The sequence below is a fragment of the Onychostoma macrolepis genome, chromosome 12, assembly GCF_012432095.1.
Source record: "Onychostoma macrolepis isolate SWU-2019 chromosome 12, ASM1243209v1, whole genome shotgun sequence".
NCBI classification, from domain to species: Eukaryota; Metazoa; Chordata; class Actinopteri; order Cypriniformes; family Cyprinidae; genus Onychostoma; species Onychostoma macrolepis.
Window position 1 is genome coordinate 1,541,971 of NC_081166.1, and position 21,430 is coordinate 1,563,400.

At 31.8% G+C, this 21,430-nt stretch overlaps 1 protein-coding gene across 2 annotated transcripts in view; it reads left to right on the top strand.

Annotated features, from left to right (window-relative positions):
• LOC131550871 (A disintegrin and metalloproteinase with thrombospondin motifs 14) overlaps nt 1-17,883 on the top strand; it is a 62,189-nt gene extending 44,306 nt beyond the window's left edge. For both annotated transcript variants that reach the window (XM_058793346.1, XM_058793347.1), the window contains exons 12-22: nt 25-197; nt 2,061-2,194; nt 4,138-4,261; nt 5,764-5,844; nt 6,957-7,120; nt 7,200-7,365; nt 8,387-8,519; nt 9,993-10,200; nt 15,310-15,439; nt 16,062-16,157; nt 16,949-17,883. In XM_058793346.1, the coding sequence (XP_058649329.1) occupies nt 25-197; nt 2,061-2,194; nt 4,138-4,261; nt 5,764-5,844; nt 6,957-7,120; nt 7,200-7,365; nt 8,387-8,519; nt 9,993-10,200; nt 15,310-15,439; nt 16,062-16,157; nt 16,949-17,391 (1,852 nt within the window). In that variant the 3' untranslated portion in view covers nt 17,392-17,883. The remainder of the gene's footprint in view (nt 1-24; nt 198-2,060; nt 2,195-4,137; nt 4,262-5,763; nt 5,845-6,956; nt 7,121-7,199; nt 7,366-8,386; nt 8,520-9,992; nt 10,201-15,309; nt 15,440-16,061; nt 16,158-16,948) is intronic.
• Nucleotides 17,884-21,430: the final 3,547 nt, after the last annotated feature.

Here is a 21,430-nt window from a genome sequence, read left to right on the forward strand (position 1 = left end):
TTCATTTCCTCTCTGTCTCTGCAGACCTGCGTATGGAGGCCGTGATTGTCCAGGGTCCACGTTCGATTATCAGGTCTGTAATACAGAGGACTGTTCCGGCCCATACGAGGACTTCAGAGCGCAGCAGTGCGTCCAGCGCAGCAACAAATACCACAATAACATAAAACACACGTGGCTGCCGTATGAACACCCTGATGGTGAGAGAAATGCAGCTAAATCCATTTTTTTCACTTTATATATTAATATATTTATATTTTCATTCTGGAATTGATTTCCTGGAACTGGGATTCCCAAACATTTTTGTCAGCCGAATATCTTGAAGTAATTGAAATTAGTTAATATTTTGCTATTTTATCAACATTGTATTTTGTATATGTTTCTGCTGTCAGTTAACGGTCACATGAGGTGCAGGTAAACAAATAAAATATTCAAATATTATAAAATAATATTATAATAATATTATAATTATTCAATTATTCAATTATTTTATATTAAAGTATTATAATATTCAATCATTAAATTATGAAATATTATTCAATTATTAAAATATTATAAAATTGAACATATTATAAAAATAAAATAATTATTTCTTTTAGGCCTTTATTTCAATTGCTTTAATTTTTTAATTATTTATTTTAATTAGAACATTACATTTTCATTTACATTATCAGCTTTTCATCAATTCACAAACCACAGTTTGGAAACCCTGTTCTGGAGCATTTTAGCTTTATTTTTCTAACCTTAAAAAATCAAAAAGTATGTTGCTTGAACCATGGTGGTTTGTGGTGATATTTGAACAGAATTGTACAAAATACCTCCACCAATTAAATGTTTGGGGTCAAATTACAGTGTTACTTTTATTCATCAAGGATGCATTAAAAGACATTTATAATTTAAAAGATTCTATTTGAAATAAATGCTGTTTTTTTTTTTTTTTACATTCTATTAATCTGTGAATCCTGAAAACTAAATCTATCACAGTTTCCACAAAAATATTGGGCAGAACAACTGTTTTCAATGTTGATAATAATCAGAAATGTTTCTTGAGCAGCAAATCAGCATATTAGAATGATTTCTGAAGATCATGTGACGCTGAAGACTGCAGTAATGATGCTGAAAATACAGCTGCGTCACAGAAATAAATTACAGTTCAACAGATATTCACATAGAAAACAGCTGTTTTAAATTGTAATAATATTTAACATTTTTACTGTATTTTTGATCAATTAAATGCAGCCTTGACAAGCATAAGAGACTTAAGGGACTTTTTTTTTTCTTTAAAACAACTTACTGACCCCAAACGTTTGAAGGCTAGTGTAAAATTGTAACAAAAACATCTGTTTCGCTCTGATGTTATTTTTAAAATGTCTGGGGTATTTCTGTCACTTTTGCTGCCCGGTTCATTTCTGCTTCTGATGCCTGGTGATGAATTAAATCTCTCTGAAAGAGCAGGACTCACTGTGACCCTAAAACCACTGAATTCACCACATACACAAGACACTGAGTGGGACGCGGGAACACAATGTTCCTGGCAGAAACCAGATAGAGAAAATAAGGAGCCTGTGAGAAAGACAGACCAAGAAGCAGAGAAACATGAAGAAAAAATGCTCCATACATCCACATATACATCGATATACTGTGAAGGCATTAATTATGGTCACGTCTCACTATTCAACGCGGCTGACTCTCATTGTGCTTCTCTTTAGCATATTGATATGAGTCATGGCTCACCTTGAGACACATTTCTCTTTTGTACATGTCTCATCTGCATTTCATGAGCTGTGAACTCTTGACAGTGAGTAGGTGGTCATTTAGCAGACATTTCTACTCACAGCAGGACTTTAATTACAGATACAGACTATATGAAATGACTCCGGTCTTTTAGTTCATGTCTGCAGCTCATCTGCACTCACAGTCACTGTTATGTAAGCTGAAGACTGTTGGCCTTCATATGAAGAGATGAGCCCTTTGATATTCTCTGCTAATAGATCTACACAGGACTTTTTTTGTGAACTTTAAGGGCGAGATGTTGACGTCTCGTGGCTGTTTGTGTATTTCAGAGGCTCATAAGTGTGAGTTGAGCTGTCGCTCTAAAGAGACGGGCGAAGTCGTCTTCATGAACCAGGTGATGCATGATGGGACACGCTGCAGTTACACGGATCCGTTCAGCGTCTGCGCTCGAGGAGAGTGTCTGGTGAGAATCGTATCAAGCACATAAACACAATACTGATATCTGATTCATTCGCTAATACTGGTTCTTTTAAATCATTGCATCTGTTTAGGACGTTAAATATAACTTATTAAATATATTATTATTTATATAACTTACATAAATATATTATTGATCCAAATAAATAAATAAATATATTTTATTTTATATAAAACAACATATACTGCATGCATATATAATAGTCTCTTGTGCTCACTAAGGCCCCATTTATTTTAACAAAAATACAGTAAAATTGTCAAATATTTTTACAATTTGAAACAGCTGTTTTCTATGTGAATATCTGTTCAATTGTATTTGATTGCTGTGATGCGCAGCTGAATTTTCAGCATCATTACTCCAGTCTTCAGTGTCACATGATCCTTCAGAAATCATTCTAATATGCGGTAACACTTTATTTCAATAGTCCACTTTAGACATTCTACTAACAGTGAGTAACTTTGCAACTACATATCAACTAGCATTCATTATAGAATTAGTAGACTGTCTACTTAATATCTTCTAACACTTTATTTCAAGTGTATGTAAACTTATCCTACTAACCCTAAACCTAACCAAACAGTCTACTCTAAGAGTTAAGGTCTTTGCACACTGAGTCCGAAATACTAAATACTTTCGTCCACCATAAAAAAAATTTGGACCAGGTTAAATTTTCTGCGTTTTCGCACCCATAGCAAGCATTTTGACAGGAAAGGATGGCGAATACAAAAAAAAAAGAAAAAACGCACACTGTAAAAAATGACCGTGATATTAACGGTAAAAAACTGTGAAAATGCTACAGTAAAAACCTGTTAAATGGTTAACGGTAAGTTCCCCTAATATATACGGTGAAAAACTGTAATAGACATTTCAGACAATTTTACAGTGAAATACAATTTTTGGAAGTGAAAAAGAAGGTAAAATTTACAAGGAAAAAAAACGTAAATTGACGTTCCCAGAATTCCCTGCGTTGCATTTCAAATTTTGTTTGAATTTGATATTTTTTCTTTGAAATAACTATGTTTCTTCTTAGTTTTTTCTTATCAGTTATTTTTATTAGGGTTGTATGTTACATCTAATGTTGTTAAATGAATGTTTATTGCATATTTCAGTTTAATGAGTCTCACCATGATGGTGTTTAGTGCTTGTGTGAATGACACTGTGCACCTTCTATATATGTTATTATTTAAAAGCTGCTTGTGATGGGCTTTGGTTCATCATGTGACTTTCTCATCACCACCTGCTTTTGGTGGTCATCATTGTAATACAAAGGTACAAAACAGATTTCAGTACTTCAATAGGTTGGTATATTAACATTATCTCAGTTAATGAAATTACGGTATATACCTGTAAATTTAAGTTAAAACCGTAAAACCTAAAATGTTGCTACCGTATTTTTTACGGTAGAATTCCGGCAATTGCCGTTTTTTTACCATAAATTTTACGGAATTTTTTTTACAGTGCATACAAAAATTTCGGACTCAGTGTGCAAGGACCTTTAGTTTAGAGAATTAGCTCTGCTCAATATTTTTGTGGAAACCATGATACATTTTATTGTTTAGGATCCTTCGATGAATAGAACAGCATTTATTTCAAATAGAAATCTTTTGTAATATTATCAATGTCTTTACTGTCACTTTTGAGCAATTTAATGCATTCTTGATGAATGAAAGTATTTCTATCTGTCATAAAATAAAAATCTTACTGACCCTAAACTTTCAAAACTTGTTGAATATATGACTGCAACAAGTCTGTGAATGTGTTTTGAAGAAGTTTGTTGAAACGAACTTTACAAATAAATGTAGTTGCAGTGATTCAAACACAAACTGACCTCAGAGACACAGTATTGATTGAGCACGCCTTCTCTTCAGTGTGTCTGACCTGTTTAAGTATGAATGAATGAATCTCTCCTGTCTGTCTCTTCTGATCAGAACGTCGGCTGCGATAAGGAGGTGGGATCGTACAAACAGGAGGATAAATGTGGTGTCTGTGAGGGAGACAATTCACACTGCCGAACCGTCAAACTCACGCTCACCAAAACCCCGAAGAAGACAGGTACAAACTCACACAGAGAGCAAACACATCCAGACGAGCCTGACGAAAACACGTTTCATTATTTACGACAGTAGCGTTTACTTCAATCTTTCCCTTTGGCTCAAAAAACACACGCCTCGAGACAAACACAAGTCCAATTCATATTTCACTTCACTTTCTTTCTCTTTTTGTTTTGAATCTCTGAGCTGATGTTCAGCTCCTGCTGAGAGCCTGATTTATCAGAGAAAATGTGAAGTACAAAGAGTTTTATTTTACCACAGTAAAACAAACTCCTACTATTTGTGCATTTTGTAGTATATAGACTTTATAGTATAACTATTAAAACATTTTCATTAATTCATTAATAAATTTCATTAATACCGTATAGTGAAATGTTCTTTATAAATAAATAAATGAAATGAAATTTAGATAATACTAAATAAAGTAATATAAATATTAGGTCAAAAATTTGACTAAATACAAATTTAAATGTTGTCATGGTATCTAACTGAAGTAAAATATGTTTACAAAATTATTAAAAAGCATTTTTGTTAAAACTGAAAAATAAAGTATAAGTATTAGTTTGAAAACAAAAAAAAGGCAAGGCAAGTTTATTTATATAGCACATTTCATACACAGTGGTAATTCAAAGTGCTTTACATAAAAGGAAGTGAAATAGTCATTAAAAATAATAATCATCACAGCAATAAAAACAAGGAATTAAAAAAATTAATAATAATCATCACAACAATTAAAAACAAACATATAAAAATGTATTTAAAATGAATTTAAAACAGTCAAGAATAGAAAATGATTATAAAATACAATGCATAAAATAAATAATGAAAAAATAAAAAAATTAAAATGAAAAATAAAATGAGTTTAAACGGAATACTAAAATTACAAAAAACTGAAATAATTTAAAATTAAATCAAAATATTAAAAAAATAAATAATAAAAAAGGGAAAAAATAAAAATAGTTCATATTTAACTCCAAAGACATCTAAATAATGTGATTTTTTTGTTTCTGTCAAAGTAATGAAAATTTGTTGTAAAATGTGTTTATTTTTGTGAAGATTACTTCTTTAGTGCTAAAATAGGCTTCATTTGCTTTAGACAAAAAGTAATGTGTGATTTTGTGATGAAATATAAGCAGGACCTTTTCTACGTGAGGTTCATCTATCGAATTGTTTCTTGTCAAACATGTAAAGTGCCTCGGGCCAAAAGAAATACCTCTGAACCTCTGAATCTCCACAGCATCTTCATATTTTCATGTCTGGATGAATCTCACGAAAGCAATTTCACTTTAAAATCAGAATAATGAGATAGATCTTTTTGGCACAGTAGTGAGAATTTGTGTGGTAAAATGTGTTTTATTATTATGCAAATAACTTCATTAGTGCTAAATATGCCTCATTTGCTTTAAGCAAAATACAATTTATAATCTTTGCATGAAATCTGAGTGAAATATTGGCTTGTTTCTTGTCAAACGTGATGACTTGAGCTCTCGCTCTGTCTGTTAGGTTTGCTGAAGATGTTTGATATTCCTGCTGGCGCTCGGCACATTGTGATCGAGGAGAATGAAACGTCTCCTCATGTAATTGGTGAGTTTGTACCTGTGCATCTTTCAGTAGAAATCCATGCTTTTCTCCAGCGGCACAAACCCAGGGCAGCCATGCATCCTATTGAGACCAATTACTGCCTTCCCATCATGCTTTGTGTGCCATGTGTCCCCAGCATCTCCCAGCTTGGCTTAAGCAGTTTGTTCTAATGGTTATGTTTGTATTTCTTTCTTTTATTTGTAAGAAAGACAGTATGCACATGGGTTGATGTTGTCTGTGTTCAGAATAGCATACTATTTGTGTACTTTGTAGTATATAGACTTATAGTGTGGTATAGAGCAGTGTTGTTAACTAAAACCAAAACTGTGGTTTATGAATAAATGAAGTGAAATTAAAAATAAAACTGAAATAACAAAATATGCATATTAGATAAAATCTAAATAAAATTTAGAAATGTTACCTTAACAACTTACTGAAATAAAATTAGTTTAAATTGAAGTACTAAATTACTAATACTGAAATAAAAATTACTTGAAACAAAATAAAAGTATAAAAAAACTAATAAAAAGCAAAAAACATTACTAAAAATTACTAAAACTTGAACTAGAACTGTAAAATTTAAAATATGAACAAAAACTAATATAAGATATAACTAATATTGGATAATAGATATTTTTAAACAAAATTTAATTAAACATTTAAAATAGAAGATAAATATGTGATATACTGTAGCATACTACAGTTTGAAGCGTTTATCATTCTATAATGCTTGCTGTTTTTAAAAACTGCACAGTATCAGAAAATTACTAAAACTGAAATATAAACAAATGAAAACTATATAGTAATATTTAAAAAAAATACAATAAAAACTGAAAATATAAAAATTAATTCAAAATATTAAAAAACTGTAGCGGTATCATAAAATATTATAAGTAAATATTATAATTTTAAACAGAGATGATGTAATGTTGCATACTATATATACTAGTATATACTACACAATGTTTCATCTTCAGCCCTTCTCTGTTAAAATAATTTTCTCTGTTAATAAACAGAATCCCACAGATGCTGTTAATAGAGTTTAAGTCGTATTGAACCCATAATATTCCTCTAAAGATGTTCCTTTCTCTTCTGTCCGTGCATGTGTTCCTCAGCCGTTAAAAATCAGGTCACTGGGAGTTTCATCTTGAACGCCAAGGGAGAAGAAATCACGTCCAAGACTTTTATTGAGAACGGCCTGGAGTGGGAATATTCGGTGGCAAACAGCAAAGAATCGCTGAAGACCGTCGGGCCGCTGCACGAAGGCATCGTGGTGCTGGTAAGAGCGGCGTAACGCGGATGGAGTTTGATTGAGTCGATGCTGCAGGTGTTGAGTTTGAGTTTGTCGCTCTGAACAGGTCGTTCCGCAGGCCGAGGACACCAAGATCAGTTTGAGCTACAAATACATCATTCATGAAGATCTTCTGCCGGTCATCACCAACAACAACGTGCTGCTGGCCGAACTGGACACGTACGAGTGGGCACTGAAGAGCTGGTCGCAGTGCTCCAAACCCTGCGGTGGAGGTGTGCCATTCAACACCATCTGAGATTTATTACAAAAGTTTGGAATAATTACGATTTCTTATGCTTAAAGAAGTTTCTTATGCTTACTGAGGCTGCATTTATTTGATTAAAAATACAGTAAAATTAAAGCAACTGTTTTCTATTTGAACAGATTTTTAAATGTAATTTATTCCTGTGATGCAAAGCTGAATTTTCAATTATGAGAAAAAAGTTGCACTATTTTTTATTCCGCAGTGGAAAAAGAAACAATTGAAAAGAAAAGTCAGCACTTGAAGATCTAAACACGCAATTGTGAGAAAAATGTCCTAACTTCGAGATGTTTTTTTTTTTAATTGTTTAAATTTTTGTAATTTTGTTTGTGTTATTAATGTGTGCTGTGCTTTTAAGTATTAATGTGGTTGTATTTATGTCACCAGTGTCAAAGACAAATTTCTGCTCTGTGACAAGCAGAATGGACAATAAAGTTAAACTAAACTCAGCAATTGCGATTAAAAAGTCCAAACTTCTAGATGTAAACTCACAATTACGAGAAAAATGTCCTAACTTTGTGATTTAAACTCGCAATTGCGAGAAAAGAGTCAGAATTCCGAGACATAAACTCAAAATTATGAGAAAAATGTTCTAACTTTGTGAGGTAAACTTACAATTGCAAGTATATACAATCAGAATTACAAGTTGTAAACTCGCAATTGCGAGAAAAAAGTCTGAACTTAAAAATGTAAAGTCTCAATTGCAAGAAAAAGTCAGAATTACAAGTTGAAAACTCCCAATTGCAAGAAAAAAGTCAGAAATTTGAGATGTAAACTCGTAAGGAAAAAAAGTCAGAAAGTCGCAATTTACCATTTTTATTCCATGGCGGAAACAAGCTTTCATAATTTTTACTGTATTTTTGATAAAATAAATGCATCTGGGTGAGCAAAAGATACTTCTTTAAAAACATTAAAAATCATAATTATTCCAAACATTTTACCAATAGTGTATGAATGCACTTTGTAAGTACTAACGCACACGAGTTCCTCAGGTGTCCAGTACACTAAATACGGCTGTCGGAGGAAGAGCGACGGGCGTTTGGTTCACAGGAACTTCTGCGAGATCAGTAAAAAGCCCAAACCCATCCGGAAACGCTGCAACACCAACAGCTGCAGCCAGCCCACGTGAGTCCCGCACCAGCATTAAGAGTCACCTGAGACTAGACCAGTTTTCAGTAATGCGATATATCACGATCATATCACGATATTGTTATCGTGGGCACTTCAAAATGCCGTAAATAATTATTTATTTCAGATTATTCCGATTTTTGAATGCATTTTAAGAATACTTTTCTCATCAGCTGGTCACAATGCACAACACCGCTGTATGCTGCATCAAATCTCATCTGATGTAAACAAGCACGATGAGAAGCGCATGGCAGAACGAGTGAAGGAGACGCGCTGAATGAAAGCGCACATTCACTCTCTGACAGCAGATGGCGCTAAACAGCAGAAATGCAGCTGTTACCACGGAAACAAAGCAGCTGCACTACTTTCTGAAAAGTATTTAAATTATTTAAATAGCCGTTCAGATTTTTGTATTCGCTATGGTGTTCATCACAGCACTGAATAGCCTACTTAAATACTTAATAGGCTATTTATTTTCAAACTTTTTCACATTTTAATCTGGACAACAACATTGTTTGAAAATGTTTTGATTCTTTATTGTTCGGTCACACTTTACATTAAGGCTCTGTTAGTTAATATTAGTTAATTCATTAGTTAACATAAACTACCAACAAAAAATTCTTCATAACATTCATTAATCTTAGGTAATTTCAGTATTTAATAACACAGTATTTAATCATGATTAATCGCATCCAAAATTAAAGTTTTTGTTTACATAATAATTAAACACAGTACACATTTATATTATTATGTATATATAAATACACACACATACAGTATATATTTAGAAAATATTTACATGTATATACATTTATGTATTTATATTATTATATTTAATATTATATATAAATACATTTAATATATAAACATAACATATTTTACTTAAAAATATACATGCATCTTTTGTATTTATATATACATAATAAATATACACAGTACACACTCATATATTATGTAAACAAAAACTTTTATTTTGGATGTGATTAATCGTTTGACCGCACTAGTTCAAATCAAAAGTTGCAACTCTGTTATTTAAGCTAACATACTCGAGCTAACATGAACTAACAGTTGTATTCTTTAACAAAGAATAATAACTTCTGTAGCAAATATAGCTATTGCTCATTATTAATGTTAATGCATTAACTAAGGTTAACTAATGAGATCTTATTGTAAAGTGATACCTATTGGTCTTTATAATTCTTTTGCACTTCAGTCTGTGGGAATTTTTTTTTTACTGTATAAATATTTTTGTGTGTTGCTTTATTGTATTTCAATGTTCAGTTCTTTTTGTTACAAGAAAAAGGAAAATACTGTATTACGACACAATTTTACAACTAAATTTCAATATCGCGATAATACTGTTTACTGCAATAAATGCATTAGCAATTAATCGCAACATGAAAATCTGACACCGTCATATGCCTTCCTGAGACCCGAATGAAGCCTAACGAGGTGTGCGTTTGAGTGCAGGTGGGTGGTGGAGGAGTGGGGTCCGTGCAGTAAATCCTGCGGGAAGCTGGGATATCAGTCTCGTGTGGTCCAGTGCATGCAGCCGCTCCAGAACGGCACCAACAGACCCGTTCACACCAAATACTGCAGCGAGGAGCGTCCTGAGACCCGCAGAGCCTGTAACACCAGCGCTTGCCCGGCCCAGTGGAGGACCGGAGCCTGGTCACAGGTGAGGCTTTGTTCACAGGGTTTCTGGGCAAGTCATGTTTGGTGCCTAAAACCCCCTTAAAGAGGTCATATGATGTTGCTAAAAAGAACATTATTTTGTGTATTTGGTGTAATGCAATGTGTTCATGTGGTTTAAGGTTAAAAAAACACATTATTTATTATTGTTGCTCCTCTATGCTCCGCCTTTCTGAAACACGTCAATTTTACAAAGCTCATCATTCTGAGAAGCGAGGCGTGCTCTGATTGGCCAGCTATCCAGTGCGTTGTGATTGGCCGAATACCTCAAGCGTGTGACGGAAATGTTACGCCCCTTACCGTATTGTGATGCCGTGTCCCGGCACGACGAGACTAAAACAATAAAACCCATTATAAACGAGGCATTTGTTGCATCCAGTGGGGACATAATTACTGATTATAATGACTCATGATGTCTTTGGTAATGTTTACACGGCGCGATGCAACGTGACTCGTAAACATTACCATGTCTGCATTTCTGATTGGAGAATTAGAATTAGAATGCTTTATTGTCATTGTACACAAGATACAATGAAATTGCAGAGCTTCTGCGTAAGGTGCGTGGTACATAATAGACAAAAGAAACTAAAAAGAAATATACATGATACAAAGAGATGTACAATTAAAATATTTAAGCTAAGACAAGAGAATAAAGAGAATGAAAATAGAAAGAATTGCTTGTATATAAAAATAAATGAATAGTAAGTAACAGCTTGTTAAAATGATTATAGCACTGATATGAGGTAGACTTCTGGCTCTGAGTAAAACTATTACACAATATTACAAGTATTACACAGTGCACTGAAGGAATGGGGGTATAAAAACATTGCACTAAAAAGTGAAGATATTGCACTGGAATATAATGCTGCACTGCACTGAAGGAATAAAGATATAGAAAAACATTGCACTAAGAAAAAAAAAATGGAGATTGCACAGAAATATGATACACATATAATTCACATATTGCACTGAGTAAGATGGGAGGGGGGGTCAGTGCATGTCAGTGTTCACTGCATGTGTGTTCAGTGTGATTATAGCTCTGGGGAAGAAGATGTCCTTGAGTCTGTTTGTCCGTGATATGATGCACCTGTAGCACCTGCCAGAGGGCAGCAGGTTAAACAGGTGGGAACCAGGGTGAGAGTGGTCTTTTTCAATGTTCTGAGCTCTGCTGAGGCAGCGGGAGTTGTAAAGGTCCTTCAGAGAGGACAGCCAATGATCCTCTGCATGGTGTTAATGATCCGCTGGATTCCCTTGAAACGACAAACAACAAGTGCTACTCTACACAGCTCAAAACTTGTGGTTGAATAGTCAGTGGGAAATTCTTTAAATATGAAAACATACTTACAGGCTGTGAGTCAGAAGTGCCAGACTGTCCTTGCACAGTTGGAATTGCCCCACTTTATAGAAACAGTCTTTGAGCAGCTGGCAGGCTACTCTCTCCCAGGTTCAGGAAATAGTCCTCCGTTAAAATGCGCTGCACACACTCCAATATTTGTGTTGAACTGTTCTGGAACAGTGTTGTAAATACAACTTAACCACTGACTTCTAGTTGTATTCTCTTTTGGAAGCCCAAACAAAGTAGTTTCGCTTTCACAACGAAACACAGTGTCTCCACGACATGGTGCCGGCAGCAGCAACAACAATACAGCAAGAATAAAAGTCCCGCCTTCTTTCATTGCGTATACGTTTGGGCGGTGTTTTGCAAATCTCCCCACACCGTGACATAGACATGTGGGGACGCGTTTGAATGAGCCGTTTTAGGAGGGCGTGGACAAGTCTTAACTTTTATAAAGAATATCTCTTTGGGTTTGAGACTAGTTTTTAGGAAAATTTTAAATCGCTTCATATGACCCCTTTAATTGATGTAAAAATCACTGTAATGCTTTTATTATTAAACGGCAGCAACAGCAATATAGTAAAAGACAACAATAAATAGTTGCATTCATTAATTTTAAAAAAATTGGAAAAAAAAAATTAAATGTGAACATATTTCATTTATTATTTTCATTTGTTTACATTAATATAGAACGTGCATCACAGGTGTTTGTTTATAAGTATTTAATGGCTTTAAACACAAACTGATTTTCTTCCTCAGTAGTTTTTGTTTTCTAGTTGAAATATCTAAATATTCTTAAATTGTGATACATATACTTATACATATAATTTATATAAATATACTTGCATATGCATCATATAATTCTGTTTGGTTATATAGTTTTGCATTTATTTATGTTTTCATTGTTTTCATTTGGTTTAGGTTTAGTTTCTAATGTCTAGAAGTATACATTCTTGTATTATACTAGTAGTTCAATTTCTAGTATTGTTATGTTTAAAGTTATGTAATACAAATAATAAATTCCAAATATGTTATTGACATTTTGCATTTAATATTTATAATTCATAAGTTTAATTTATAACCATAATTTTTATATATTTTAATCAATACATTATTTCATTCTTAATTAAATGCATTATTTAAGTTTGTGCATTTTAGTTTTTGTTTTCATCAGTCTATTTTTTTATTCCTTAGTTTTCCTTTTCTCAGTACATTCTTAGATTAAGATACATTTATTTGATGTAAATCATATTTTTTCAAAATTAGCTGAGTTCATGCTAAGAACAAGAACATATATCTGCCAACTTGTTTTCCCTGGTAATTAAATAGATTTTTCTGACCCCTTTGACAGATATTTTAATTTTAATCAGTTTCTCAGAAAACAAGACTTGAATGATTTGCATCTCAATTAAATGTATTTTGAGTTAACAATGTTTAGATATTTGTGCTGAAAAATGATGAAATACTAAGAAAAACATCACTTTTCAAAATAATATTAATAATTAATAATATGAATTAAACAATAATATTAAATTAAAATATATTCATTTAATGATTTCCCTACTTAACTTTATTCTGGGGACATATTTGTACCAATAAATAATCTGAAAAAAAAATAAAAATCCCCAAAAAATGTGGGGAATATCCTTATTTTTTTAAGTTTTTGTTTTGTTTTCAGTTTTTTGTTATTGTTGTTGTTTTGCAAAAATGCAGAAAGTTTTCTTTTAGAGTTAGTGTGTTTGTTAGGTTATAGTACTTATAACTAGATATATTTGAAAACAGTGGAGGTCTATGGAATGGTGTGTGCGTGTGTGTGTGTGTGTGAGAGAGAGAGAGAGAGAGAGAGAGATTCAGACGAGCTCATTCATGAGAAATTCACAGAGCTGGAAGAAATGGTCAGCTTTGTGCTGGACTGAATGAGTGTTTCTGTTGTAAACGCTGTATATTTTGGAGCTCATCTGCAGACGTGGTTGTGAAGTTTAATGGTGTGGAAACTGCAGCACAATGGAGTTTAGACTAGTTTTGTGTCTTTAGTTTTCAAGCTTGAAATCCACTATTTTTTCTTGTGACGTTGCAAAACTGCAGCGTGAGGGAAATGACATCATGTGTAGAGTTTAACGACAGGATGATGAGAGTTCATTAGTTAAAGCAAACAGATGAAAGATTTCCTGTCAAAACACTGACAGTAACGACACTCCTCTCAACACGGCAGAGGATAAACGCTTAATATGACAAGCCATCACATACGCACACACACAGACACACACACACACACTGTCTGCATATAAGAGATAAGGAGACACTGAGAATAATTTAGATGATAATCACATAACAGAATTATAAGTTAAATATTTAAGTTAATTCGGTAAATACATTTAAATATTATTAAAATAGAACCATAAAAATAGGAATAATGAAAATACAATAAAATACATTTAATAAATTATATCTATTAGTATATATAATGTGCATTTATTATATTTGTATGAGTATTTATACATTTAAAATACTGCATGTTCACCATAAATCTGTTTAGTTATTTAGTTTGTATTTGGATTAGGTTTCATTTCTAAATTTTAGTAGTATACTTTTGTATTATTTTGTAGAAATGTTTCATTTTTTAATGTTTTGTAAAATGCTCCATTGTTTAATTTCTGGTATTGTATTTTTTAGGTGCTACAAATATGAAATAAATACATATACAAATACACTACTGATTTAAATAAATAATCAGCATTTAAGATTTATAATTGAAAAGTTTCATTTCTAAATGTAATCATTTTGTAATACATTTTTAAAAATTAAACTAAATAAAAAAATTAAACTTAAAAATTAATTTTAATTAATTAATAAACTTAATTTTTTTTATTATTGTTAAATTAGTATTTTATTGTTAAATAAAGTTTGAATAACAAAGTGTATGGTTCCAAATGCAAAGAGAATTTTTAAGTGGTAATATTTCTTATCATTAGTCCACAATTTCCTGTGAGTTAGTATTAATTTCTAGAAATGTCATTTTTTAGCTTCTATTTTTTAGTATTGTTATTATTTTTAAGTATTAAAATATTAAATATACATACATGTACACTACTGATTTAAGTTAAATCATTTGCAAGATTTGTAATTGTAAAATTTAATTTATGAATATAATCATTTTGTAATACATTTTAATTAGTGCCTTCAAACGATTAATCGCATCCAAAATAAAAGTTTTTGTTTACATAATATATGTGTGTGTACTGTGTATATTTATTATGTATATATAAATACACAAACATGCAGCACATATTTTACAAATATTTACCTGTATTTACATGTATATATTTATATTCATATAATTTATATCATATACAAATATAAGCGTAACATATTTTTCTTATATATATATATATATATATATATATATATATATATATACAAGCATGTGTGTGTATTTATATATACATAATAAATATACACAGTACACACTCATATATTATGTAAAAAACTTTTATTTTGGATGTGATTAATTGCAATTAATCGTTTAACAGCACTAATTTTAATACATTAAATAGAAATTATTTGAATTGTTAAATAAAGGGTAAATAACTATAGTTGTGTTTCTAAATGCAAAGTTCATTTTAAAGTGGTAATATTGCTAATATCAGCTCACTGCGAGTTTGATGTGATCAAGAATGTGGCAGTAAAACACAAATTCGCACCCAGACCTCCTCATGATCTGTAGGTGTTTCCTGTCTGAATGTGATGTGTTTCCTGTAGTGTTCGGTGAGCTGCGGTGAAGGGATCCAGCAGCGGCAGGTCATCTGCAGGCCGTCTGAAGGCAGCTCTGGACAGTGTGACGCGGACAAACCCGAGTCCGTGTCCGTCTGCAAGCTTCCTCCCTGCACAGGTCAGTCAAACACTGACAAACACCAGGACAAAAAGAGCATCTCTTACTCATTCACCTTGTTTTCTCCTTTTGGAGTTTGACAGCTTGACGGAATTAATGTAAATGTTTGTTTGAGCAGAAATTCATATGCTAATTTTTAGTGCTGTCAAACGATTAATCGCGATTAATCGCATCCAAAATAAAAGTTTTTGTTTGAATAATATATGTGTGTGTACTGTGTATATTTATTATGTATATATAAATACACACACATACAGTATATATTTACGTCTATATTTATATTCATATAATTTATATTATAAATATATTTCATATATAAACATCCTGAAATGTATGCATGCATGTGTGTGTGTTTATATATACATAATAAATACACACAGTACACACACATATATTATGCAAACAAAAACTTTTATTTTGGATGCGATTAATCGCAATTAATCGTTTGACAGCACGACTAATTTTATATTTATTTACACAGTAATTTTAGTCATTTAAGCAAAAGCTTTTTTCGGTTTTAAAAGGCATACATAAATTCAGATGTTTTCAAACTAGTCTATCTGACACTGCAGTGACTTCCTGTCTGACAGGAAATGTGACTTTGTGTCATTTTTTCCCCCAGGAGAGCCGTCTTTACCCAGTCCCACTAGAGATTTACTGGAGAATCTGACCACTGAGGAGGAGAAATCACCGGGAAACACTCTGGATAAAGTCTCTAGTAAGTGACTCGTCAATACAGACGCTGATGGATTATTGATCAGAGATCCGCTTCTGTCCGTTCTCTTATTTCCACCAAGCCTCTATTAATTTATTCAAAAATATAGTGAAAAACTGAAATATTATTATAATTTTTAAAAAAAAGCATTTCTATGTGAATATCTGTTCAAATGTAATTTATTCATGTGATTCAAAGCTGTATTTTCAGCATCATTACTCCAGTCTTCAGCGTCACATGATCTTCACAAATCATTCTAATATGCTGATTTGCTGCTCAAGAAACATTTCTGATTATTATCAATGTTGAAAACAGTTGTGCTGCACAATATTTATGTGGAAACCAACATTTTATTTTTCAGGATTAGATATTTTCAGAAATTAGAAATAAAAACAGACAAAAATGAAAAGAAATAAATACTAAATTAAATAAATATATTTTATTATATACAAATTGTTGTATTCATTTTATTAGTAATTAAATTGTATTCATTTTATTATTGAAAATCGTATGTTATTAATTATTGTATACTTTAATGAAATGAATGAAAACAAAGATAGACAGATATAGTTTATTACATTTATTTTATTGTATTTTTATTCGTCTTATTATATTAATTTCATTCAAATTTGTTTTATAAATATTATTAATTACTGTAAATGTAATTGTATAACTACTAATTTAAATAAATATATTAATATGTGTATTTTATAAAATGTATTTTATTGTATTTAAATTATTCCTATTGTATTTTATAACAATAAATTTATGTTTCTGTCCCGTCTCTCCTCCAGACGAGCCGTGTCTGGGTGATAAGTCCATCTTCTGTCAGATGGAGGTTCTGGCGCGCTACTGCTCCATCCCGGGTTATCAGAAGCTCTGCTGCGAGTCCTGTAACAGGAGGCTGGGTTTCAGTACGGTTTCTCCAGACGTTCATCCTCCCTTCTCATGGCTTCCGGATTTCACCTTCCCTCCTCTTCCTCAAACGAGTCCCGATCCGACTCAGACTCAGACGCAGACGTCTGTATCTCCGTCTACAGCGGCTCCGCTCCTCCACACCACTAAAGCAGCTAGCAGGAGACCTCGGCCCACTTCCTCCAGCCCTAAAGCGGACGAGTTCACTTCCTTTCCGGAGTCTGTCACCTCGCCTCTACCTCCAGACACACTCCAGATCCAGAACACCACTGCGGACTCGCTCGCCACGACTCACGGAACCAGGGACTCTCTGGTCACATGATCCCTCACTAACCGATCACACAGCAGCAACTGGTTACCTCAGAACGAACCGACATCACCCACAATCCTCTGCTCCGTGTGTGGAAACGGGAGAAACCACGAAGGTGCTGTTATTGAAATGCTTCCGGCTCAATCCATGCTGTTTTGTGTCTTCAGGACTACTAGCGTGTTTGTGGCTGTAGTACGTCATTATTCGCTCGTGTAGATCGTAGCTGTGTTATTTTGAGGCTAGCTGCGTACGTTTGCTTTGTAACTCTGATGTAGTTTTGTGATGGCTTTCAAAAAGAAAAATAACGCGTTCATTTCTGCAGTTCAAAATAATTGACATAACACTATTTTCCTTAAATCCTTTTGCCGTTTGATGTGATTAATTACAGAAACCTGTGATTAATTAGTGTGGAATACAGAGTCCCACAATGCACTTGACTTGAGCTTTATTGGGATTTTAATTTCTGTTAAACTCGTTATTTGACCTGCCTTCCAGAAATTCAGACATTTTACAGAATCACGATTAATCGCATCCAAAATAAAGTTTTAGTTTACATTATATATGTATGTGTACTGTATATATTTATTATGTATATATAAATACAATAAATACACACACATACAGTATATATTTTGAAAATATTCACGTTTATACATTTATATATAAATATATATATATATATTCATAATCTTATATTTTATGTTATATATAAATATTTCATTTGTAAACATAACATATTTTTCTTAAATATATCCATGCATGTGCGTGTATTTATATATACATAATAAATATACACAGTACACACACATATATTATGTAAACAAAAGCGTTTATTTTGGATGCGATTAATCGCGATTAATTGTTTGACAACACTAATATATATATATATATATATATATATATATATATATATATATATATGGAGAACTTTAATCAAAACTGGACTAAAAAAATAAAATAAATAATTTGAAGTTGAAGTATTAAAATTACTAAAAGTAACACTAAAATAACTAATATATATAAAACAGATGAACCCTTTAAAGTGAATTTGAAATATGTTAAAATAAATATTATATAAAATACTGTTATAGTACGTAAATAATAATACAACAACACTGGCCTGTATTCTATTTTGTTCATAGCCCTTAATGTATTTCAGTCGTATTTTCATACTTTTTGCTCATGTTAATGAAGCTGATCTACACAGATGTACTGAAGAGTTACAGAGCTAGTGTTCTCGTGGTTCTCGCCGCCTCCTGGTGCTCCTGATGTGACGTCACTCACCTGTGAAACAACAGCAACCACCTGCAGTCTGTGTGTTTGATTCTGTGTTTGTGAGCTTGCATCTGCTTCTGAACTGGGTGGTTTTGTATATACTGTAAATAGTTGCAGGTTTTCAAAGGTGCGAGAGCGTCAGGTCTGCCGTCTCTCACGTGGTTTAACCTAATTTCTGTATTGTATAGTACTTGTATATACATGAATGAGAGCTTTAAGTGTTAATATTTATTAAATTTTTAAGTTTTAGGATGATGAAATACATGAAAATATACACATTGAAAAGAAAAGTGGAGTTTTTATTTCAGATTATTTGTTTATTTGCACATTCAAAACAGATTCTCTGGAAACGTCAGGTTTAACCACCGCAGATGATTTTTTACTGGATTAAAAGGTAAAGGGTAAGAATATAATTTTATACATGAAACACAAAACTAACATCTGAGATTTCTGTTTCTCTAATTCCCTATCAGCAAACAGTATGATTAATATGAAAGCCATGAAAAAAAAAAAAAAGGTAATTGCAACTTTTTTTTTTCAAAAAAAAAAAAAAAATCTGAATTATTTTCTTTTTTATAAATATGAATTAATTGCAAGATATAAACTCAATTCTGAGAAAAAAAAGTCAGAATTTTAAGTTAAAAAGTCGCACCTTTTTATTTATTTTCTTTATTCTGTGGTGTCCAAAGACTAAAGACAAAATGCTTATTGACAGGGCATTACGTCTGATTTGTATGTATTAATAAAACAAATATTAATGAAACCATGATGCAATTTTAAAATGGAGTATCCAAATGTGTACTAGTAAGTCTGGGTTTTATTGCAGCAGCAGATCTGAACTGGTTTTGATTGATTATGACGTCTGGTGGGACGATGATGGATGCAGACGGATGTGAGGGAAACTAATCAATCTCCATTCATCCCTGCAGAAACTCAAGTTATTTTATAACTGTTCCTAAGTTCAATATAGATTTGTTTGCATTGATTTTTAATGTTTAAAAGTGCATCTGTAATATCAGCCAGCAGCAGAGCTCAGAGACACACTCGTGAATTCAGTTCATCATTTATACCCATAACATAAAAATTTACTGTGAATCTGCAGTTTTAATCATTTTGAACATTTTAAACTTTCATGCGATTTGAGTTAGTTGCACATATTTATTCAAGAAAGTCAAAATTATTCATTTTTAATTATTTTTAGTAGCATTTTTAATAAATGTTTTAATACAAAAATTAATTTTATAGTATATGTATAGTGTATAGTTCATCCAAAAATGATATTATAAACAGATCATATGATAAAATCTTAAAAAAAAAAAAAACTTTATGAAAAAGCAGCAGTGATTTAAACATTGGATTTAAATTATTTTGAATATTACTTTTTAATTATTTTTAAGCTTTTTAATAAAATAGTTTTTAATACAATTCTTTTTTATATTTTTAATTTAAAAAAAATGTTTTTTTAAATGTATAGTTCATCGAAAAATGCTGCATGATACTTAAGAGATTTGTGAAAATTATTGACATGAAGGTCGATGATGCATCTTTCTGTATTTTTCTCAGTGAACGATTCCTTTAAGTTGCTCTAAAAAATGAAGTGCTCTGACCCCGGAGCGTGTTATAGGTTCAGAGCTGATTATATTGTGGATTTGAGGCATGCTTAAAGTCCTTTCAGCCGATTGAATGGAGTCATTGTCCTCGGCTGATGTTCTTCAGCTCTCTAAAGGCCATTCTGCTGATTTTCAGAGACTATTAGAGATAAAAGTTCACTCTTGAGATTGTCTCTTTAGAGTCTCTTCAGCATGTCATTTGTCCTTTTGAAGTGTTGAATCCGCAGTGAATCACGTCGAGTCTGTCAGACGATCTCTGTCTGTGTGCTGTCACTGCGAGCTCGGATGTGTGAGTCTGCATGATAACAACACGTCTGGATGATTCCCAGCTGAAGGTTAAAGGAATAGTTCACCAAAAAAAATCATTTGGTCATTATTCACCCAAATCCTGTTTCCTTCTCTGCAGCTCATTTAAACTTTCATTATTGATTTAAGTATATGAAGTACAAAATCGGACGCAAAATACAGAATTAGAGTTATCATAGTTAACTAAAAAAAAAAAAATTATTGAAAAAACTTATTTTAGCAATTTGCCGAGGCAATATTTCTCATTTTTATTTAGATTAATCTGATGTACTAAATAAACTGAAAATTAAATTAAACAAAATAGACATATTTATGAAGAAAATTCAAATTTAAAAAATAAATAAATACATTACTAAAAGAGAAATCTAAATAAAATAAAATAAAAATGTGCAATATTTAAAAAATATATATATTAATAAAATGATAGAAAAATAATGCAGCTGTGAAAAACTTTTTATGGTCATTTTATGTGGTCAAATCAATTTCATGCGTAGTTGCTTATCTTTTATAACTTCCAGCTGAGTTTTTTTTTTAAGGGAAATTGTGAGATCAGTCGCAAAACAAACAAAAACAGAATTGCAAGATGTAAACTAAGAATTTAAAGCAAAAAGTCAGAATTTAAGTGACTTTACCTCAGAATTGTATTTGCGACTATGAAACAGTATAACAGTTATCTAAAACAATGTTTATATATATATATATATATATATATATATGTATGTATGTATGTATATAAGCTAGTAACATTAGGCAACAAAAACTAAAACAAAATTTTATTAAAAAATATATATATATATATATATAAATAAATGAGAAAAAAACACTAAAACTAATTCAAAATTACTAATACACTAATAGTT